General features: G+C 43.4%; 1 protein-coding gene across 1 annotated transcript in view; it reads left to right on the forward strand.

Annotated features, from left to right (window-relative positions):
• LOC101432619 (lipopolysaccharide-binding protein-like) overlaps positions 1 to 23,796 on the forward strand; it is a 28,061-nt gene extending 4,265 nt beyond the window's left edge. Inside the window, exons 5-12 of the mRNA XM_058287365.1 lie at positions 1,049 to 1,225; positions 2,540 to 2,599; positions 3,847 to 4,017; positions 18,680 to 18,747; positions 20,893 to 20,938; positions 21,791 to 21,854; positions 22,534 to 22,610; positions 23,374 to 23,796. Coding sequence (XP_058143348.1) covers positions 1,049 to 1,225; positions 2,540 to 2,599; positions 3,847 to 4,017; positions 18,680 to 18,747; positions 20,893 to 20,938; positions 21,791 to 21,854; positions 22,534 to 22,610; positions 23,374 to 23,406 — 696 coding nt within the window. The 3' untranslated portion in view covers positions 23,407 to 23,796. The remainder of the gene's footprint in view (positions 1 to 1,048; positions 1,226 to 2,539; positions 2,600 to 3,846; positions 4,018 to 18,679; positions 18,748 to 20,892; positions 20,939 to 21,790; positions 21,855 to 22,533; positions 22,611 to 23,373) is intronic.
• The last annotated feature ends 375 nt before the right edge of the window (positions 23,797 to 24,171 follow it).

Raw genomic sequence — 24,171 nt, forward strand, 5'->3', positions numbered from 1 at the left:
TTAGCATCTATAATCAGTAAAGCAGATTACCTTCTATAATATGGCTGGGCCTCATCCACCATTTGGAAGTCAAAACAGCAAGAACTGAGAGTTCCAGAAATCAAAAGAAATTCTACCTAAAGACTTAAACATAATTATTACCAGAATTTCCAAATTTCCAGCTTGTGGCCCACCCTACAAGTTAGGACTTGCCAGGTCCCACAATTGCCAGAGACAATTTCTTATAATAAATCTGTTTATACTGTTTATATATAAATCTATATAAACACACACATATTACCTGTTGATTCTGTTTCTCAGGAGAATCCTGAGGAAAACAGCATGCAAGCACCTTGATTTTAAATTTCTGATGTCCAGAACTGTAAGAGAATAAACATGTTATTTTAAGACACTAAGTTTGTGGTCATTTATTACATCAGCAGTGGGAAACTGATACATCATCTTCACGCCTGTCACCTCCACAGCTTCTCTGAGTGCTGAGTCAGGCCCTGGAGTCCCCCTCCCCACCAGTTTGATTTATTTAACCTATACTTATATGCATTTTATTACATGCCAGGTGCTGTTCTAAGTGTTTGTACAAATTCTGATGCATGTCAATTTCATGCCACCCCTGTGAAGTAGGAACTATTAGCATTATCCCTATTTGACAGATGAGGAAGTTGAGACACAAGAAAGCTGATGACTTGCCCCAGGTCCCAAAGCTGGTTGGGTCCAGGATTCAAAATCAGACTTTTGTGCTCATGAGCCCCTGTATGCACCACTAGGCTGCATTTCCTCTGCCACCCTCTGAGGCCTGTGGGAACACAGGACTCAATTCCCCACCCCAAAGGGATGATGCTGTAATTGCAAGATTCTAGGCACCTGCCAAGCCTCAGTGCTGTGGGGAGGGAGGGAATCTCTCAGCAGGTCTGGTCCATATTCTGGAAAGGAACCGCCTCCCAGGTCACTACCCCCAGCCCAGGCGTCTCCCCACAAGGTTTTGGTTGCTTCTGCCCCACACTCCCTCTGGTAGGAACCTTGGGTGGCTGATGTTCCCTTCTGTCTCCAGGGTGAATTCTTCAGCCGAAAAAGGCACATTCCAGCCCCAATTCATGTGCCAGTCATTGAGATGCCCTGGAAGAAAGCCCACATGGTCTACTTTGGTGTCTCTGAGTATGTCTTCAACACGGCCAACTGGGTTTACGAACATGCCAGACAGATGCATTTCAGCATCGGAACTGCACAAGTATGAAGGGGAGGGAAGGAAGTTGGGGACCTCGGGAGAGAGCTTCATGTGGGACTGTAGATCTACAGTGGTTGCCAGAGGAAGCAGGAAAGAACATGGAACTTGCAGCCTGCCAAACATAGGTTCAAATTTAAGCTTAGTTTCCTTACCTAAACATGTAGATCCTACTAGTATTAATATCTTCTCCCCTGGGATTATATGAGGTATTGTCAGTGAAGAGCCTAGTGTCTGACACATAATACATATGCGCACATTTAGCAGTTTTTTTAAAGACAGACAGACTATGGTGTGTCGTATCAGGACCCCTGAGGAGCAGATGCCATGAGCATTAGACTTGCTAGAGGCTGACCAGGGAAATGCCTGTGCAGGATAAGCGAGAGGAGAAGAACAGGTCAGTGGGGTGGGCCTTGGACATATGTGAAGGGAGAGAGGGCAGGAGGGAGGATGGGGCAGCAGGAACCTCAGACTGCACAGCTCTGAGGACGTCTCAGCCAAGCCACTGGGGACACACAGAGCGAAGGCTTCTTAGCAGAGGAGGCCCAGGTCAGGCAGAAATTGCCGGGCTCTGCTGGCCCTGCCATGCTCAGCCACGGAATGGGAGCAGTCTGGGGAGAGCGTGGCCTCCATGTGAATGGTGTGGGGGTCCAACGCGAGGCAGCTGGCAGTGTCAGCTTGCTGCCCCCTCGTAGCTGATCCTCTTGAAGGGCAATCTGAGCTGTGCCCTCACGGCCACCATCCGGAGACAGCTGTATAGGGGCAGGCCAGGCAAAGAGAGAAGGTTAAGCAGAAAGAGAGGTCAAGGAAGGGGAATGTGCACGGGGACAGACAGGGTGTGCACAGCGAAGGGTCAGCAAGCGATGGGGGCAAAGGTGCTGTCGACAATGGACGCCTTGAGATGCTGGAAAAGCTGGTTGGAGGAGCCATACAGGAAAGGGCATCAAATGCCAGAATGTGGTGTTTACAAACTCTAGTTGGCCCTTTGAGGAGAGTCCCAAGAAAGAGTAAATAACAATAACATTCATTAAGCATTCGCTATGTGCCAGGCATAGTCCTTAGCACTATTTTATATCTTACATAATATATATTTTGCATATATCATTTCTTCTAATCCTCACACAACCTGTGAGATTAGTGCAATTATTATCCCCGTTTTACAGATAAAGAACCTAACAAAGCTGGCCAACCATCAGTCAGCTAAAAGTGGCAGAAGCAGGATTTGAACCCAAATTATCTGTCACCCCCCCACCCCCAAAAAATACCTCTAACTATTCCCTATCCTGCTTTTCAAGTAACTTCCTGCTTCTTCTGCTGCAGATTCCCATGAATATTCCAATCCAACTGCACACCAACTCATTTAAGACCCTGGTTCCCCAGGTAAGACTTCTGCCTCCTCATCATAGCAGGTAAGACAAGCTCCTCAGCCTAGCCCAATCTGGAGATTGGATTTGGACACTAATTGGTTGTGTGTAGACTTGTCCAATCATCTTGCCTATTGGAGCAGTAGGTATTATGACACTACATTTGTACAAAATCTTCATTATTCTATGACTTCTTGTGGCACAAAAACACTGGCTCTAGATTCAGACTGCCTGGGTTTGAATCCCGAATCAGCTATTACCTGGCTTCAGAACTCAATCTTGCTGGACCCCACTTTCTTTATTGTCAAATGGGACAATAATGGTACTATCCCATTGGTTTGCCAAGAGAAGAATCAAATAGCAGATTAAAACACTTAACTGGGAGGTGGATTTGGCCCAATGGATAGGGCATCCGCCTACCACATGGGAGGTCCAAGGTTCAAACCCAGGGCCTCCTTGACCCGTGTGGAGCTGGCCCATGTGCAGTGCCGATGCACGCAAGGAGTGCCCTGCCACGCAGGGGTGTCCCTTGTGTAGGGGAGCCCCACGTGCAAGGAATGTGCCTTGTAAGGAGAGCCAACCCAGCACGAAAAAAAGTGCAGCCTGCCCAGGAATGGCGCCGCACACATGGAGAGCTGACACAGCAAGATGACGCAACAAAATGAGACACACATTCCAGGTGGCACTAGACAAAGAATACGAGCAGACAAAAAAGAACACACAGCAAATGGACACAGAGAGCAGACAATGGGGAGGGGCAGGGAAGGGGAGAGAAATAAATAAAAAATAAAATCTTTAAAAAAAACAACAACACACACTTAACCATTGTAAAACACAGGGTAGGGTCCCTCTGAGCAGGCTAATAATTGGGTGCCTCTCTTTTTTTCTATTTTCTGGGAAGCACATTTTTGTTTTATTTACATTAAGGTTCTCTTGACCCAGGCAATTCAATTCTGGTCCCAAATTTGCACACCAGTAAACATCAGCTGTCCTGCATAGAAAGCAGTATGGTCACAATCTCCTATTAGTCACACATGCCTTTTAGGGATATCTCACCTACCCCAGACATTTTCTCAAAATACCCCCCTCCAAACACAACAGACCTCTCTTGGAAAGGAGTTCTGATAAATACAATTCATTTCAACCTGTGATATTTCCAGTACTGATTTAGTGTCTTCAGAGATTTTAGCCTCCTATCCTATCTATATGGCTTCCCTCTCTTTGTTGGCTTCCTTCCCCTGAGTCTCTGCCCTCTCTCTCTAGCTAGCCAAGCTATACCCCAATATGAAGATGGAGCTTGAGGTATCACCTGAAACAACACCATTCCTGATCTTCAACTCTGGAAATGCAAGCCTCATGGCAGTGATGGAAATCCATGCCTATGCGCTCCGTCCTAAAACCTCTGACCACATATCACTCTTCCAGATCAGGGCGGTAAGTCTGATCCACGCCTTGGCAGCAAAAGGTCATGAATACCATGAGAGTAGGCCACTCCCTTAGCAATGGTGATGTTGACCTTAGCTAAAAGGCCTGGCAGGAGACTACAGAGCTGATAGATGCTGGAGAATATTTTCAACAGTGGCATCAGTGGGCCCTGTATTATTGGTCTGAGAAGGCAGTTTAGCCTGCAGCATAGATCATTAAGGCCTATACTGTCCTGATTGTGGGAAACCTTAAAAGTCATTTGCTCTATCTAAGATGAGTTTTGTATATTGTAAAAATATTAAAGCATAACCTTTTATTGTTATGTATGTTGTAAAAATACTCAGTTTTGTATGTTGTAAAAATATTAAAGTATAACCTTTGATTGTATTAAATTCCAAGGTTACATTTACTTGATTAAATTAAGATTAGGGCTTTAATTTGGCCACATCAGTAGGGCATTGAAATCCTCGCTCCCTTGGTGGGTGGACACTCACACAGAGAAAGACACAGCAGTATAAGAGAGACAGTTCATTAGACATGGCAGAGGCCCTGGGAAGAGCGATGAGCCAGATAGTCTACAACTCACCTTGTAAAGAGACCAGAGCAGCTAAACCCAGAAAGAAACAAGCCCTGGGAAGAGATACAAGCTATATGCCAACCTACAGCTGAGATCAGAAGAAACTGAAACCAGAGAACCTTAAGAGGAAGAAGGAAGTCTGAATCCTTGCAGACATTGCCCACCATCTTCCTTGAACACATGGCAAATGACTTTGAGTAAGCAAGTACCTCTTATGGTACCTTGAGTTAAATTCTTTAGGACCTTGTGATTATAAGCTTTTACCCCAAATAAATACCCTTTATAAAAGCCAGCAGAGTTCTGGTACTTTACATCAGCAACCCTTTAGTTGACTAATATACCCCCTCATGGCTGTTAGCAGACAGAGGCAGAGTGGGGAACCCAGACTTCTACCTCCATATGGCAGCAGGAAAGTGGCATCCGCCCCTCCGCCCCCCTGGTGGAACAGTATTAGAAAAATCCAGTTAAAACAGATTTAAATAAGATCCAGAGTTTCATAACATAAAATGAAAATGTTCAGGTTTCCATAGAAAAATTACTCATCATACAAAGAACCAAGCAAGTGTGACTGAAAGACAATAGAGGGAAGCAGATTTGACTCAATGGATAGGGTGTCCGCCTACCACATGGGAGGTCCAGGGTTCAAACCCAGGGCCTCCTGACCCATGTGGTGAGCTGGCCCACGTGCAGTGCTGATGCGCTCAAGGAGTGCTGTGCCACACAGGGGTGTCCCCCGCATAGGGGAGCCCCACACACAAGGAGTGCACCCCGTAAGGAGAGCCGCCCCACGTGAAGAAAGTGCAGCCTGCCCAGGACTGGCACCGCACACACGGAGAGCTGATGCAACAAAAAGAGACACAGATTCCCAGTGTTGCTGACAAGGATACAAGCAGACACAGAAGAACAGATAGCGAATGGACACAGAGAGCAGACAACTGGCGGGGCGGGGGGGGGGGAGGAAGGACAGGGGAAGGGAAGAGAAATAAATCTTTTTTAAAAAAAGATGATAGAGAGGACTTCCGGGAAGATGGCAGACTAGAAAGACTCTCTTTTCCAGAAAAATAGCTAGAGTAAGGCTGAAACAACCTGGAAAAAGATTTTCTAAGGTTTAGGACACCAGGAAAAAGCTGGGCAACACCCAGAGGAGAGACGAACAAATGAGGGGAATCACAACAACAGAACTGTGAGTTGAAACCAACAGCTGCTACTGCAGGCACTCTCTCCCACACTAGATATGTTAGAATTCTGACGTGTGGCTACAGACAAAGGGGGCTCCAGGGATCCACCACCCCAGAAAGGGGAGAGAGGGGACACAGCCTAAGGCTGACACAACTTCTGACCCAAAAATTTGGTCTGCTGTGTCCCACCAGCCCTTCCAGGTCAGGTAGGACCATGCCATGGTTTACCCTGGAAGCCAGCACAGGACTGGAGAAATCGATCCCCACAATCTCCCTTTACTAGCCGGGACTGATTGTGGAAAACACACCTTCCCAGGAAAGAGGAAAGAGAAGGACACAGCCTAAGACTGACTCCATTTTTGACTCACAAATTTGGTCTGCTGTGTCTCAGGAGCTCTTTCAGGCTGTGTAGGGCTGAGAATTGTTTGTCTTGGAAGCCGGCAATGGGCTAAAGATATATGACCCTCCCAATCTCCTCTACTAACAGACCGATTGTTGAAGACTCAGTGGGGAGTGGAATTACTTCTTAACCAGAAAATGAGACGGGCTATCAGAGAAGGCTAGAGAACTGTCTATGAGAAAGTATGAATTACAAGTCTCTTAACCTCTGGGCAGGAAGCTCTATCACACTGATGTAGTCTGTGTTGCAACAAATTCACTCCAACCAGGCATTGAACTGAGAGCTGCCAAAGAGCACCATCTGCTGACAGACCAAGGAAGTGTATGTGAGAAAACTAAAAATAAGAGAGTTTTTTTCCCACCTTTATAGCTTCCCTCCCCAAGACCCTAGGAAGTGTGGCTGCAACCAATTACTGGGTCCAGAGTCCAGTTTTGAGGAACTAGCAGGCACAACCCTAACAATCCAAGTAGAGCCAAGAATCAAAGAGCAGTGGTAACAAACAGCCTCATGCCACTAAATCCCTACAAAAGGAAAAGAAACTGAGTAAACTACATCCTAATCAGATGCCTAGACATCAGCAAAAAATTACAAGCCATACTAAGAAAATGGAAGACATGGCCCAAGAAAAGGAATATACAAAAGCTGCAGAAGTGATGCAGAATTTTAGAGAACTAATTAACGAGGTGCACACAAATTTACAAAATCAAATTAATGAGTTGAAAGAGAATGTGGCTAAAGAGATTAGTGACATCAAGAAGACACTGGGCAAGTGCAAAGAAGAATTGAAATCCTGAACAGAAAAGTAACAGAGCTCATTGGAATGAAAGAAACTGGTGAGATGAAAAAAACAATAAAGGCATACAAAAGAAGACTCTAAATGATAGAAAAAAGATTAAGTGATACATAAGACAGAACAGATGAAATTGAAGAGAAAAAAACAGAAGCTTTTAAAGAATGGAAAAAAATTGAGCAGGGGTTCAGGGAGTTGAATGACAACATAAAGCACAATAGTATATGTGTCATGGGAGTTCCAGAAGGAGAAAGGAAAAGAGGCAGCAATAGTATTTGAGGAAATAATAGCTGAAAATTTCCCAACTCTAACAAAAGAAATGAACTTACGTGTCCAAGAAGTGCACCATACCCTAATCAGATGAAATCCAAATAGACCTACTCCAAGACACATACTACTCAGAATGTCAAAAGGCAAAGATAAAGAGAAAATTCTTAGAGCAGCAAGGGAGAAGCAAACCATCACATACAAAGGACACCCAGTAAGACTTAGCATGGATTTCTCTTCAGAAACAGTGGAGGTGAGAAGACAGTGGTATGATACAATTAGGATACTGAAAGAGAAAAACTGCCAGCTGAGAATTCTTTATCCAGAGAAAATGTCTTTCAAATATGAAGGTGAATATGAAATATTCACCAACAGAAACTAAGAGAGTTTGTAAAAATAATTCACCTTTGCAGGAAATATTAAAGGAAGCCTTAGAACCTGAAATAAAAAGACAGGAGAGAGAGGCCTGGAGGAGAATATAGAAGAAAGAATAGAGAAAAGCTAATCAAAAGAGTAAAAAGACAGACAAAAATATGATATGACATATAAAACCACAGAATAAAATGGTGGGAGGAAATAATGCATTTACAGTAATATCATTGAATGTGAATGGATTAAACCCCCCAATCAAAAGATAGAGGCTGACAGAATGAATTTAAAAAAACATGAGCCATCCATACACTGCTGAGACTCACCTGAGATCCAGAGAAACAAAAATGCTGAAAGCGAAAGGTTGGGAAAAGATACTCCATGCAAATAGTAACCAAAAAAGAGCAGAGGTAGCTATACTGATATCAAACAAAACAGACTTTAAAGGCAAAAAACTATGAGAGGGCAGCGGACTTGGCCCAGTGGTTAGGGCATCCATCTACCACATGGGAGGTCCATGGTTCAAACCCTGGACCTCCTTGACCCGTGTGCAGCTGGCCCATGCACAGTGCTGATGTACAAGGAGTGCCGTCCCACGCAGGGGTATCCCCTGCATAGGGAAGCCCCACACGCAAGGAGTGTGCCCCATAAGGAGAGCCGCCCAGTGCAAAAGAAAGTGCAGCCTGCCCAGGAATGGTGCCACACACACGGAGAGCTGACACAAGATGATGCAACAAAAAGAAACACAGATTCCCGTGCCACTGACAACAACAGAAGCGGACAAAGAAGATGCAGCAAACAGACACAGAGAACAGACAACCAGGGTGGGGGTGGGGGAAGGGAAGAGAAATAAGTAAATAAATAAATCTTTAAAAAAAAACCTATGAGAGATACAGAAGGCCATTATATATTAATAAAAGGAACACTCCAACAGAAAGATATAACAGTCATAAACATCTATGTACCTAACCAGGTACATATACATGAGACAAACTCTGGGAAAACTGAAGGGAGAAATCTGTACAATAATCGTTGGAGACTTCAACACCTCATTCACATCATTAGATAGAACAACTAGACAGGAGATCAATAAGGAAAGGGAGAATTTAAACAATATGATAAATGAGTTAGACCTAACAGACATATACAGAACACTGCTATGAACACAGTGGGTTATACATTCTTCTCAAGTGCCCATGGATATTTCTCCAGGATAGACCACATGTTAGGCCACAATGCAGCTCTCAAAAATTTTAAAAAGATTGAAATTATACAAAGCACCTTCTCAGATCATAATAGAATGAAATTAGAAATCAGTAATAGACAGGAAAAAAGTAAATTTGCAAATGAATGGAGGCTGAACAACATGCTCCTAAATAATCACTGGGCCAAAGAAGAAATAAAAGTCAAATAAGGAAGTATATTAAGATGAATAAAAATGAGAACACTGCTTATCAAAACTTGTGGATACATCAGAGGCAATCTTGAGAGAGAAATTTATAGACTTAAGCACCTATATTTAAAAAAAGAAAGCACTAAACTCAAAGATTTAACTGAACAACTAGAGAAATTAGAAAAAGAACACCAAATTAATCCCAAAGTAAGCAGAAGGAAAGAATTAATAAAAATTGAAGCAGAAATAAATGAAATTAAGAACCAAAAAAAAAATAGAGAAAATCAACAAAACCAAAAGCTGGTTCTTTGAGAAGATCAATAAATTGACAAACCCCTAGCTAGACTAACAAAGGGAAAAAGATAGAAGATGAAAAAAAAATAAAATCAGAAATGAAAAGGGGAAAGTTATAACTGGCCCCATAGAAATAAAAAGGATCCTAAGAAGATATTATGAAAAATTGTATGCCATTGAACTAGACAACCTAGATGAAATGGACAGGCTCCTAGAAATGCACAAACAACCTACACTGATGCTACAAGAAGTACGAGAACTTAGCAAACCAATCACATTTAAAGAGATTTGACTCCATCATAAAAAATCTCCCAGCAAAGGAAAGTCCAGGACCAGATGGCTTCACAGGCGAATTCCACCAAACATTTCAAAAAGAATTAACATTAATACTGTTTAACTCTTCCAAAAAACCGAAGAGGAGGGAAAATTACCCACCACATTTCATGAAGCCAACATCACCCTAATACCAAAGCCAGATAAAGATACTACAAAAAAAAGAAAATTACAGAACAACCTCTCTAATGAACAGCAGATGCAAAACTTCTCAACAAAATATTTGCAAATCAAATCCAACAGCCTATCAAAAGATTTATTTATCACGACCAAGGGGGTTTCTTCCTGCTATTCATAGCTGGTTCAACATAAGAAAATCATGTATCTTCAAAAACATCCAATTTTTTAAAAAATGATGGGGGTGGGAGGATGGGGAGTGGGGTATATGGGAACCTCTTATGTTTGTTTTTTTAAAAGATTTATTTATTTATTTATTTCTCTCCCCTTCTCCCCTCACCCCGGTCGTCTGTTCTCTGCGTTCACCTGCTGCGCCTTCTTTGTCCGCCTCTTTGCTGCCAGCGGCACAGGAATCTGTGCTTCTTGTTGTTGCATCATCTTGTTGTGTCAGCTCTCCGCATGTGCGGCGCCATTCCTGGGCAGGCTGCACTTTGTTTCGCACTGGGCGGCTCTCCCTAAAGGGTGCACTCCCTGCGCATGGGGCGCCCCCACGCGGGGACACCCCTGTGTGGCAGGGCACTCTCTGCGCGCATCAGCACCAAGCATGGGCCAGCTACACACGGGTCAAGGAGGCCCGGGGTTTGAACCTCGGACCTCCCATGTGGTAGACGGACGCTCTAACCACTGGGCCAAGTCCATTTCCCTCTTATGTTTTTTTTTTTTTTTTTTTTTTTTAAAGATTTATTTATTTATTTAATTCCCCCCCTCCCCTGGTTGTCTGTTCTTGGTGTCTATTTGCTGAGTCTTGTTTCTTTGTCCGCTTCTGTTGTCATCAGCGGCACGGGAAGTGTGGGCGGCGCCATTCCTCGGCAGGCTGCTCCCTTCTTCGCGCTGGGCGGCTCTCCTTATGGGTGCACTCCTTGCGCGTGGGGCTCCCCTACGCGGGGGACACCCCTGTGTAGCACGGGACTCCTTGCGCGCATCAGCACTGCGCGTGGGCCAGCTCCACACGGGTCAAGGAGGCCCGGGGGCTTGAACCGGGGACCTCCCATGTGGTAGACGGACGCCCTAACCACTGGGCCAAAGTCCGTTTCCCTCTTATGTTTTTTAATGTAACATTTTGTGTGACCTATTAGCTTTTAAAAAAATAATTTAAAAAATTAAATTTTAAAAATGCAAAATGCAAAGTAAAAAAAAAAACATAAGATCAATCAACATAATACACTACATTAACAAATCGAAGGGGAAAAAAAAGTGATCCTCCCAATCAACGCCAAAAAGGCATTTGACAAAATCCAGCATCCTTTTTTTTTAAAGATTTATTTTACTTATTTCCACCCCCCATCCCCCACCCCCATTGTCTGCTCTCTGTGTCCATTTGCTGTGTGTTCTGTATCCGCTTGCACCCTCGGCGGCACTGGGAAACTGCGTCTCTCTTTTGTTGTGTCATCTTGCTGCATCATCTCTCCATGTGTGCAGCACCACTTCTGGGCAGGCTGTGCTTTTCTCACGCGGGCGGCTTTCCTTGCACGTGGGGCACCCCCACGTGGGGGCGCCTCTGCATGGCACAGCACTCCTTGCGTGCGGCAGCTCTGCGCGTGGGCCAGCTCACAACGACACGAATCAGGAGGCCCTGCATATCAAACCCTGGAACCTCCCATATAGTAGGTGGACACTCTATCAGTTGAACCACGTCCACTTCCCCCAGCATCCTTTTTTGATAAAAACATTTCAAAAGATAGGAACAGAAGGAAAATTTCTCATTATGATAAAAGGCATATACTAAAAACCTATAGCCGACATCATACTCAATGGGAAAAGTTTGAAAGCTTTCCCCCTAAGATTGAGAACAAGACAAGGATGCCCACTCTCACCATTGTTATTGAATATTGTACTAGAGGTTCTAGCTAGGACAGTTAGATGAGAAAAAAAAAAATTAAAGGTATCCAAACAGGAAAAGTGTAAGTAAAACTCACTGTTTGCGGATGACATGATCCTGCACCTAGAAAATTCTGATGTATCCACGACAAAGCTACTTGAACTAATAAATGAGTTCAGCAAAGTGGTAGGATATAAGATGAACACACAAAAATTAGTAATGATTTTGTACACTAGTACTGAACAATCTGAGGAGGAAATTGGGGGGAGGTGAAATTCCATTTATAATAGCAATAAAAAGACTCAAATACCTACACTCAAATTACCTTAACCAAAGAAGTACAGGACCTATATGCAGAAAACTACAAAACAATGCTAAAAGAAATTTTTAAAAGGCCTAAACAAATGGAAAAACATTGTGTTCATGGATTGGAAGAATACATATCATGAAAATGTCAGTCTTACTCAAACTGCTTTATAGATCCAATGCAATACCAATCAAAATTCCAACAGCCTAATTTACAGAATTAGAAAAGGCAATTGCCAAATTTATTTGGAAGAGAAAGTGTACCTGCATAGCCCAAAGCATTCTAAAAAACAAGAGCAACATGGGTGGAATTTCTCTGCCTGACTTTGAAACATATTACAAAGCTACAGTGGTCAAACAGCACTGGTATAAAAATAGACACATTAATCAGTGGAACTGAATTCAAAGTCCAGAAATAAACCCTCATCTCTATGGCCAATTGGTTTTGACAAACCTACCAAGTCCATGTTAACGGTACAAAACAGTCCCTTCAACAAATGGTGCTGGGAGAACTGGGTAACTATAAGCAAAAGAATGAAAGAGGACCCCTATCTCACTCCCTATACAAGAATTAACTCAAAATGAATCAAAGACCTAAATATTAAAGCCAGGACCATAAGACTACTAGAAGAAAATGTAGGGAAACATCTTCAAGAGCTTGTAGTAGGTGGTGGTTTCTTGGACCTTACACCCAAAGTACATGCGAAAAAAAAAAAGATAAATGGGACCTCCTCAAAATTAAACATTTTTGCACCTCTCAGGTGAAAAGGGTGAAAAAGCAGTCAACTCAATGAGAGAAAATATTTGAAAATCACATGTCCAATAAGGGTTTACTATCCAGGAGATATAAAGAGATATTACAACTCAACAATAAAAAGACAAATTACTCAATTTAAAAATGGGCAAAAGACTTAGACATTTGCCAAAGAAGAAATACAAATGGCAAAAAACATGAAGAAATGCTCAACAGCACTAATGATTAGGGAAATGCAAATCAAAACTACAATGAGATATCATTTCACACTGATCAGAATGGTCACTATTAAAAGGACAAGTGTTGGAGAGAATGTGGAGAGATAGGAACACTTATTTCTGGTGGGAATGCAGAATGGTATACAGCCACTATGGAGGGCTGTTTGGCAGTTCCTAAAGAAGTTGAATATAGATTTTCCACATGACCCTGCAATACCACTACTGAGTATATATCCAGAAGAACTGAGAGCAGTGACACAAACAGACATCTGCACACCAATGTTCATAGCAGCATTATTCACAAGTGCCAAAAGATGGAAACAACCCTGTGTCCATCAACTGATGAATGGATAAACAAACTATGGTGTATTTACATGATGGAATATTATGCAGCTGTAAGAAGTGAATTTGTGAAGCATAAAACAACATGGATGGGCGGCAGACTTGGCCCAATGGTTAGGGCGTCGGTCTACACATGGGAGGTCTGCGGTTCAAACCCCGGGCCTCCTTGACCCATGTGCAGCTGGCCCATGCGCAGTGCTGATGCGTGCGCAAGGAGTGCCCTGCCACGAAGGGGTGTCCCCCGCATAGGGGAGCCCCATGCGCAAGGAGCGTGCCCCATAAGGAGAGCCGCCCAGTGCAAAAGAAAGTGCAGCCTGCCCAGGAATGGTGCCGCACAAACGAAGAGCTAACACAACAAGATGATGCAACCAAAAGAAACACAGATTCCCATGCAGCTGACAACAACAGAAGTGGACAAAGAAGATGCAGTGAATAGAGACAGAGAACAGACAACAGGGGTGGGGGTGGGGGAAGGGGGGAGAAATAAATTAAATAAATAAATAAATAAATAAATAAATAAATAAATGAAAAGACATACTCTATTCATGAATTTGAAAGTTCAACATAGTAAAGATGTCAATTTTTAATTTACAGATTCAATGCAATATCAATCAAAATACCAACAGCCCACTTTGCAAAAGTGGAAGAGCCAATTATCAAGTTTATTTAGAAGGGAAATGGGCCCTGAATAGCCAAAACATCTTGAAAAAGAAGAATGAGGTTGGAGGGTTCACACATTCTGATGTTAGGACATATTACAAAGCTACAGTGGTCAAAACAACATGGTGCTGGCATAAAAATATACATCAATCAAAGGAATCACATTGAGATTTCAGAATAGACCCTCACATCTATTGTCAACTCATTTTTTTATGAGGCTACCAAATCTACCCAACTGGGAGAGAAAAGTCTCTCCAACAAATGGTATTAGGAGAACTGGATATCCATATCAAAAAGAATGAAAGAGGACCCCCATCTCATCCCACATACAAAAATAAATTCAAAATTGAACAAAGGCTTAAATATAAGAGCTAGGTCCATAAAACTCCTGGAAGAAAATGTAGGGAAGCATCTCAAGATCTTGTGGTAGGAGGTGATTTCTAGACTTTACACCCAAAGCATGAGCAACACAACAAAAAAAACATAAATGGAACCTCCCTAAAATTAAATATTTTTGTGTTTCAAAGGACTTTGCTAAGAAAGTAAAAAGGCAGCCCACTCAATGTGAGAAAATATTTGGAAACCATATATCCAATAAGGGTTTAATATCCAGAACACATAAAGAAATTTTACAACTCAATAATAAAAAGTCAAACAACCCAATTAAGAAATGGGGGGAGCAGATGTGGCTCAAGCAGTTGGGCACCCACCTCCTACATGGGAGGTCCGGGGTTTGGTTCCTGGTGCCTTCTAAAGAAGATGAGCAGATAAAGCAAGCAGACAACAAGCAGGCAGACAAGGGAGCCATGGGGGTGGGAAGGGCAGGAATAAAAATTAAAATTTTTAAAATTTGTTTAAAAAAAATGGGCAAAAGACTTGAATAGACACTTTCCCAAAGAGGAAATACAAATGGCTAAAAAACACATAAAAAGATGCTCAGTTATCCCTAGCTATTAGGGAAATGCAAATCAAAACCACAATGAGATGGGAGCAGATGTGGCTCAAGCAATTGAGAGCCTGCCTCATGCATGGGAGGTATCGGGTTTAGTTCCCAGGACCTCCTAAAAAAAAACAAAAACAAACAACAAGCAAATTAAAACTCTTGCTCTATGAAAGACCCTGTTAAGAGGTTGAAAAGACAAACTATAGAGTGGGATAAAACATTTCCAAACCTCATATCCAACAATGAACTAGTATCTAGAATATACAAACAATTTCCAAATTTAACAGTTAAAAAACTATTCAAATAGAAAATAGGCAAAAGACATGAGACGTTTCACCGAAGAGGATAAACACATGAAAACATGTTGAACATCATTAGTCATAAGGAAAATGCAAAAGTACCTACGTATCAGAATGGGTAAAATAAGAAATAGTGACAACATCAAATGCTAGTGAGGATGCAGAGTACCTGGATCTCTCAAACACTCTTAGTAAGGATATAAAATGATCCAGCCTCTCTGAAAAACAGCCACTCTAAAAATTTAACCTTCAACTACTATAGGACCCAGCAACTGCCCTCCTGGGCATTTATATCAGAGAAATGAAGAGTAATTTGTATAAAAACCTGTATACAAATATGTCAACTTGGCTAGGCAGGATTGCACTCACAGGGTGTGGTGGTGAATTTCATGTGTCAACTTGGCTAAATCACAGTGTCCAATTGTTTGGTTAAACAAGCACTGGCCTGATTATTACTGTGAGGGTATTTCATAGATGAATTTATCTCGTTAGTCCATTAATTGCACCTATGGCTGATTTCATTTACAATTGAAAAAGGATATTGCCCTCAGCAATGAAGGGAGTCTCCTCATCTAATCAGTTTGCAGTCTTAAAGCAAGAACTGAGGATATTAGAAGTCAGAAAGAATTTCTCCCTCTTCTTCAAACAGCCAGCTTCTCCTGGGGAATATAGCTCCATCTTCAAGGAAGTTTCCATCTTGCCCTACAGACTTCAGAGGAGCCAGATTTCAGAATCACCTTTTTAAGTTTCCAGCTTGTGGGTTCCCCTTTGGAATTTGAACTGGCCAACCCCATGGCCATGTCATCCAATTCCTATAATAAATCTCAAAATTATACACATAAAATATACACAAAAATTATACACATAATACCACTTTTTATTTTCTTAGGATCTAGAAGACAAATGCATAAAACGTAATGATAAATCAGTGATTTGAGACTTAATATATAAATATGTAATTTGTGGCAAGAAAGCTATACAGTATATATGTTTCTATACACCATAGAAACATAGTTTATGTACACTGTTGAAATTACACTGGTATCAAAGCAAATGAGATTGCTATAGATTTAGGACATTAAATGTAAGTCCAAAGTGGCGGGGAAGAGAAGGCATGAGAAGTTAATGCTAATGGTGTAAGGTTTCTGTTTGGGATGACGGGAAAGTTCTAGCAATGGATAGGGGCGAGGGGCAGCACAACACTATGAATGTGATTAATCCCACTAAATGGTATGTTTGGGTGTGGCTGAGAGGGATAAGTTTATGTTGTCTATATGTTTCAACAATAGAAAGAGATAAAGAAAGGGGGGAGGGAGGGAGAGTGAGGAAAGGAAGGTAGGAAAGGAAGGAGGGAGAGAGGAAGGAAGGAAGGAAAGAAGAAAGGAAGGAAGGGAGGGGAAAGGAAGGGAGGCAACTAACGAGACTGACAGTTTAATGCAATATAAGATACTGGACGGGATCTAGTAAGGGAGAGAAAGATCCCATAGACATTACTGGGCAATAGGGAAAAATTGGAGTATGAATTGTAAGCTATGTATTGCTGTTCTTGAACTTAATAACTGCGCTTAAGGTAGTTACATAAGTGAATATCCTTGTTCTTAGGAAATACACATAGAGGTATTAAGTGTTCAAGGAGCATGATGTATACAATCTTAAATTTTCAGAAGAGATAGGTGTTAGATATAGATAGATGATGGATGAATGGATGTAGATAGAAAAATAGATAGATAGATAGATAGATAGATAGATAGATAGATAGATAGATAGATAGATAGATAGATAGATAGATAGATGGAAGGAAGGAGTGACTGAGGGAGGGAAGCAGGGAAGGAGGAAGGTAGGAAAATGTGGCAGAATGTTAAATGGGTGGATCTTAGTATCTGAGGGAAGGGGTATGCTTAAGTTCTCTCTGAGGCTTATATTATTTTTGCTGTTAGCCTATAAGTTTGAAAATTATTTCAAAATTAAAAGTTTAAAGAAAACAAAACTAATGAATTCAGAAAGCATAGTTTCAATTAGCCATGCATAGTTAGGGCAGGCCAAGTGCTTTAATAAATCACCTCCAAATTTTAATAGTCTTGCCCAAAGGAAGTTTACTCCTCACTTACAATAAAGCCCAATCAGGTGTTCCTTGTTGGCAGATGGTATTCCACATGCTCATTTATGGACAAAGTCTCCTTCTTTCTGTGCCTCCTACCTACTCCAGGGCTTTGGAATCTTGTCCATACAGTCAATGAATAGGAAAAGTGGCCAGAGGATCACACAAGTGTTTTCATGGACCAGGTCTGGAAGTGGCACACATCACTGATGCCCACATTCATTGACCAGAACCAAGGCACATGACCACACCTAACTGCAAGGGAGGCTGAGAAATGTAGTCCAGCTGGGTGCTCAGTGGATAAAGGAAATGGGTCTTAGTAAACACACAGCAGTCTCTGCCCCAGCACCTTCCTTGTCCATCTTCAATATTTCTTGGCCTCTGCTCAAGGCAATCCTGAGCTTGTCCAGACTCAGCAGACATCAGCCTTCTATCTTTTGGATGGACACAACAGCATTCCCTTTTACCTTCCACCAGCCTCTGTGGCATGTCAAAGTGGAGTTGTTCATTGATGCTGCTACAAACACTCTCCCCGGTGTTGCATGTAAGAGCTCACCTATTGGTAAGAGGAAATGGGCTCAGGTAGAGCAGCTGATCATCATAGAAAGGATAGGGCTTTAAAGAGCCTCCAGAGGGAAGCGGATTTGGCCCAATGGATAGGGCATCCGCCTACATGGGAGGTCCAAGGTTCAAACCCAGGACCTTCTGACCCGTGTGGAGCTGGCCTATGCGTAGTGCTGATGCACGCAAGGAGAGTCCTGCCATGTAGGGTGTCCCCTGTGTAGGGGAGCCCCATGCGCAAGGAGTGCGCCCCGTAAGGAGAGCCGCCCAGCACGAAAAAAGTGCAGCCTGCCCAGGAATGGCGCTGCACACACAGAGAGCTGACGCAACAAGATGATGCAACAAAACACAACACACATTCCGGGTGCTGCTAACAAAGAATACAAGCAGACACAGAAGAACACACAGCAAATGAACACAGAGAGCAGACAACAGGGAAGGGGCGGGGAAGGGGAGAGAAATTTAAAAAAATATTAAAGAGCCTCCAGAGGCCTCCTGATCCAACCCCACCCAGTGGCAGCCAGTCCTCACCCTCAAAGACAGGTACTAGTTGATTCTTTAAACTGCCCCCAGGGCTCAGGGTCTTTTTGAATCTCCTTGGTAAAACCTGCTCCAGAATTCGTGCTTATAGGCAGAAGGTATCCCTATTTGAATGCTCCATTCCCCTTCTTGATGCTTCCATCAAGATGGAGATCTCACAACCTTGACTCAACCTTCTTAAAGTCGGTCATGCAGCCACCCACTTTCTGTGACATTAGTCCATAAACTTTGAGTAGGTGCTTTCATATGTACCACATCTGGCTGTGTTTTCCATTTCTGGAAGTTTGTCCCCAGAAACAACAGGATACCTGAATTGCCTGAGGCATCTGAGTGATCCTCTTTTGCTTTTCTAGAAAACCATCCTCCACCCTACTTTCAATGTGACCTCTGGCAGAATCATTGCTTTTCTGACTACAGAAAGGTAAGAGGCCATAGGAGAGGGGAGGAATAGGGGTTGTTGAGAACATGCCCACAGCGGCCTAAGCATCCAATCTGGATCATGGAAAGAACTAGGAATGGGCCTTGGAAACTGAGATCCCCACCAGGACCAGCTCATTCTCTGATCCAAGCCAACACTCTGGGAAAGGCATATTGACAGCACCTCAAGGAAAAATAACAAAGCTGGGAAAAGACTCCTAGCAGCAGATATTACTTTCAGGTCCCCTGTTGCTTTGGGCTCCTCGCTTCCCACACTCAGGTGTCAGCTAGAGGAGCTAGAATTTCTACAAAGGAGGCAGTGAGAGACGATATCCAGGCTGGAGGAGTGGGATTGAAGCTGTGTTTACAAGGAGTCTTAGTTTGCTAAAAAGCTGCTGGGAGCATTATAGCAGAAATGGGTTGGCTTTTATAAAGGGAATTTATTAAGTTAAAAGCTTTCATTCTTCATATAAGATGGAGAAACTCTGTCAATTGTACAAATCAAAACCTGAAAGGATTTTGGATGAAGGGTTAAAGGAACCCTCAAGCCAACTCCTAACTGACTCCACTGGCCAGATACCCAATCAACAAGCAGGTATTTATTTAAAATCAGTAAGTCAGAGGGAACGAGATTGGGCTTTGGAGCCAGAATGCTCTGCGTTTGAATCCCAGTTCTGCCCCACACTTGTTTTGGGACTCACACAAGTTCCTTTGTCTCTCTGAGCTTTATATCCCCCGTTGGTGAAATGGGTCAGTATGGTACCTAACTCATCAAGGGTGACTGCCAGTGATAATGATGCACTGTCTATAAAGAGCTTGGCATGTGGCTTGACACACAGTAAGTGCTCAGAGAGAGCTAGCAGCTATTCCTATGAGCCTATGGGGTGAGAGGCACTGTACTCGCACTGTGGGTGTGCGGTGAGAGAGGGTCGAATGGGTTCAGAGGCCCAGTGTCCTCAAGAAACTTACAGGTGGGGGAGCAGGGACTATGTCCTTACCTTGGGAACCAGCACTCACCCCAGAGGTATCTTCTGTGCCAAGCCCTCCCCTGACACCCAAGTGTCTGGTTTTGACCCCACCCCCACTAAGGTACAGATACAAGGGGTTCATCAGAGGGACTAATTGCTGGCCTTGGGATTAGATGCTTGCTGGCTGGTAGAATGCCCTGACCCCATTAAAATGAGCATCTCCTTAAGAGGTCTTTGAAAAGAGACGCTAATGGTTTGCATTTGGAGCAGTGAGGAGGACTGGCGGGTAGCTTTTTGGGAACAGATGGATTTTTTGAGGTTCCTGGAGTTGAAATTTATGCAGGGACCTGGCCTGGGGTCTATGCCCTATCAGGGGAAATGCCCAAGGGCTTAGACTGTGGGGAGACAGCAAAGCTTTAAGAACTTTGATAAGGATTTGAGATGGTTTTATGCAATGACTTCACCAACGAAATATCAAAAGTAGTGTCCCGGATGAACAGAAAACAAGGAGATCTGTCTAAGGTAATTAGAAGTTCCTGAATCAGGAACCAGGTCAGCAGGTCAGAAGAAAGCCTGATGGGAGGTGGGTCCATGGACAAATTTGGGTTCAGGTTCTACAGCGAGAGTGATCCAGGTACCCTAAGTCACTCTGCCTTCCTTCACTCAGTAGGTGCAACTACATGCCAATATCATGTGTAAGGCCTCTCTCTTGTTTTTATTGTCTATTTCCAAATTACAAATGTGATGTATGCCTGTTGAAAAAAAGAGGATTGGAAAGTACAAAAGTGTGAAAAGCAAACTAAATCTCCTATAACCTTGCCACTTAGAGACTAGCATTGTTAGCAGTTTCATGTGTCCACCAGTCTTTTAAAAATATTTTTTACGTAATTGGAGTCACATAGTACATACATTTTTGTAATACACCTTTTTGCACATAATACACCATAATTATTTCTTCAAGTTATTAAAAATTCTCAGTAAACATTTCTACCAATGCTGTTGCTGATTAAATCTCAGAACATGCTTAAAGTCTTAAACCCACAGGCAACATATTGCAGAGAACTTTTGGGTTCCCAGCCCACAGGAATGCCCTTGAACCCAAGCACCACACGACAGAGTAACAGTGAGAAAGGATCAGCCATGGCAGGGAGTGACCCATGATTCTCTTTTTCTCTAAACAGTTGGCTGAAACTGGAACTGAAACAATCCAACGTCGATTTCTTTGATGTGAGTATTTTTCTCAGCATTTCTTGACCGTGTTCTCCAAGCAGGGCTTCATAGGTCACAAGAGAAGCAGAAAGTCCCAGAAAGAGATGCACCACACTCTTGGAGGAAATAGGACACTCACGTCTGAGCATTAACTATCCATGAGGGACCCCCTCTGGGGGCTAAGGGATGACTAGACATGGCCATTAAGGGCATGAGCTCTGGAGTAGGATAGATTTGGGTTCTTATACCAGCTCTGCTGCTTTCTAGCTGTGTGACACTGAGGAAATCACTTAGCCCCTCTGAGCCTCAGTTCTCTGGTCTGTGGAATGGGAATAATAATAGTATCTACCTCAAGTAGGGGTTATAACGTGAAGCAAAGCAGTGAAGAAAGACACCTGGACACAATATGTCACACATAGTGAGCACTCAGTGAAAGTTCACAAGGTAATAGTGGATCCCAGGTGTGCTGTTCCACCTCCAAACCCCTGGTGGTTTCAGGATGGACAATATTTGAGAGGTACAGGGTGCCTGCCACACGTGTTCTCTAACACTATTGGAAGTCCTCTAATCTAACACATCGATAAGTCTGCATAACATCTATGAGTATTTGCATAAAGTGAAATAAAGAAACAACAAATAGCCTTGTGACAGTTCCTGTTAGATTTTCCATGAAATGGCCCTTACCCATTTATGGAAAACTAAGGTTCAAAGATTTGGAAGTTTGGAATTGTGAATAAGGGGCTGTGTATGTATAACTGTGGTAGTTAAGGTCAACCTCTATTTTAGAAACGGGGTGTTTCCAGAGGTGGGAGTCAGGTGTTCATTCCTGTCTTATTTGAGCCCTTTGTTCTGGCATCCTCTCTGCTCCAGGTGCAGCCCATGGAAACCATCTTCAATTACTACGCACAGCACACCATAATCCCCTCTCTCAATGGTAAGGAACAGCTGCAACTGGTTGCTCCATGCAAAGGTTCGAGTCTACCCTGCTGTGGGCTTCGTGGTTCATTCATTCATTCATTCATTCAACAAGTTGAGCCTCTCATCAGTACCAGCTTGGGTACTGGCAAGGGTGATCTTTGCCTCATGGAATGCACACTTTGCTGGGAGGGCAGACATGTGACAGGTAATGACAGCACAGGTGTGACAACTGAGTGACAGAAGGAATCCCGGGGATGGCGGGAGCTAGGAGGAGGCACTGACATGGACTTAGAGGTCAGGCAAAGCTGCCAGGAAGAGGTGAGTCCAAGCTGAGGCCGGAGGGTAAGGATTTGGGCCAAGGGAAGAGCAGCATCCCAGGCAGCACGAGGAGAGCACCTGGAGTCAGCACACCTGGTTCTGGGCCTGGTCCTTCATGGCGTGGCCACTTTGGCTGTTGGGTTAGGGCTGGCTCTCCAATAGGCTGACAGAGGCCCAAGAGGCTGTCCACCTTGGTCCATGCCTGAAGGGGCTGCATTTCCCAGGCCTCTACACCCCCACAACAGGCCTTAATCCAATAGCCTATACTGTGTTTCAAGAATGGCTCACTCTCCGGGGTAACTGTGAATGCAATGCTGTGTCTGTACACCTCTACATCCTCTCTTGTCCAGTCCCCGTCTCTGTTGTTTATCTTCCAGAAAAGCTTGAGGAGGGCTTCCCACTCCCTCTGCCAAAGTCCACCAACCTCACGCATGCGGTGGTCCAAATTTATGAGGTCAGTGAGAAGTGGGGTCTGGGCTAGTGCTCAAAGTCCTGCTGGGAGGGCTTGCCTCAGGGGCTGGTGGTGACCAGGGGGATCTCCTAACTCATACTTGCATCCTGAACCCAATTTTTATAGAAAATAATATATTTTGTGTGTTAAACTGTTGAGTATTAATACCAGGTTTCGATTAACTGGAATCCTGGCTTTATGTGTAATTGCTCAGTTTCCAATAATCAGTTTAAAAACCTTGCTTAAACATCTACAATGTACATCTACAATGTAGCTATGTGAGGGAATGAGACTGAGCAAAAGAATCAGCTTAGACACAGAACTTCCTTGGTGGTGTGATGGTCTCCACTGGGCTACCAGCCAGACCTCCTGTCCACAGCAGTGAGGGAAGGTCCTTGACATGGCCTTTCATGTCCAGAATCCATGTTCTCTAGGTATAAGAAAACTGGTAGGGGCAGGGGAGTAGCCTCAGGCTAGCACCCAGGTGTGCACTGTTCTCCTGGGAGAGAAAATTCTGGAAGAAGAAGGTGGTATTTATGGATGTCTTCCAGAAAGCTGCAGCTTGGGAAATAAAGATAAATTCCTGGGGGCAGGCAGCTGGTAGGGAAAGTATTTTATAAAGTCCTCCAAAGCCTAAGGACTTGGTTTCTACAGTGGCCTGGCTTTCAGATGGAGTGAGAACTTGCCTCTCCCAGTGAAGGTCTGCATTTCCAGAAGCTCCTGTACAGCTCAGAAAATGATCTTTCTTGTCTGTCCTTCCCTCCAGAACTTCTTGCTCATTGGGGCCAACATTGGTTAGGCTGAAGGTGGAGGAGGAGGAGCAACTCTGGGGGAGTGAACACCACAACTGGACCTGTCCTGCCCTCGTGGAGGCAGCAAGGCTGCAGTCATGTTGCCTCCTCCCCTGAGCTCCCTCTGTCCCCATGTATACTGGTCACCAGAGAGTCTCTGGCACCTGAAGACTTACCTGACCATAGAACACCTCTCCATCCTTTCTCCTCTTCCCCCTACTCATCCCATGTCCTTATGTTCTCTGCAAAGTCGTCCTCAGTCTTACTCTGGGGAACTCAGCCCCAACTCCTTACCAGGCAGCCAGTAGAACAAACTTTGGCAAAATAAAAAAGCATGATTAAAGGCCAATTCCTATGCCACCCAAAGCATCCTGCTCAACATTAAACATGTTGAATGATTTAGTTGTACATGTCATTTGATGTCATGGTCAAGGGAGAAAGAGCCAGATGTGGGTCAAAGCCTTATTTTCCCATTTATGTAGTGTGTAATAATTATGTAGTGTGTAATGAGACCACAAGACTATCCAGCCTTTATATAGGTTACACATTTATTTGACAAAACTTGATTTCAACTTTCTGATGCATTTCTATATTGGCATCTACCTATTGGATTGGTGCTGGAGAGTAGAAAGGTGAATGAGTAAAACACATGGTTTCTGTCTTCATTAAGCTTACAGTCAAAAACAGAGAACTGCAAACTTTTTCTGTAAAGGGCCATATCGTAAATATTTTCGGGGCAGCCCATATGGTCACTGTCTCAACTACTAAACTCT

The sequence above is a fragment of the Dasypus novemcinctus genome, chromosome 24 (assembly GCF_030445035.2).
Source record: "Dasypus novemcinctus isolate mDasNov1 chromosome 24, mDasNov1.1.hap2, whole genome shotgun sequence".
NCBI classification, from domain to species: domain Eukaryota; kingdom Metazoa; phylum Chordata; class Mammalia; order Cingulata; family Dasypodidae; genus Dasypus; species Dasypus novemcinctus.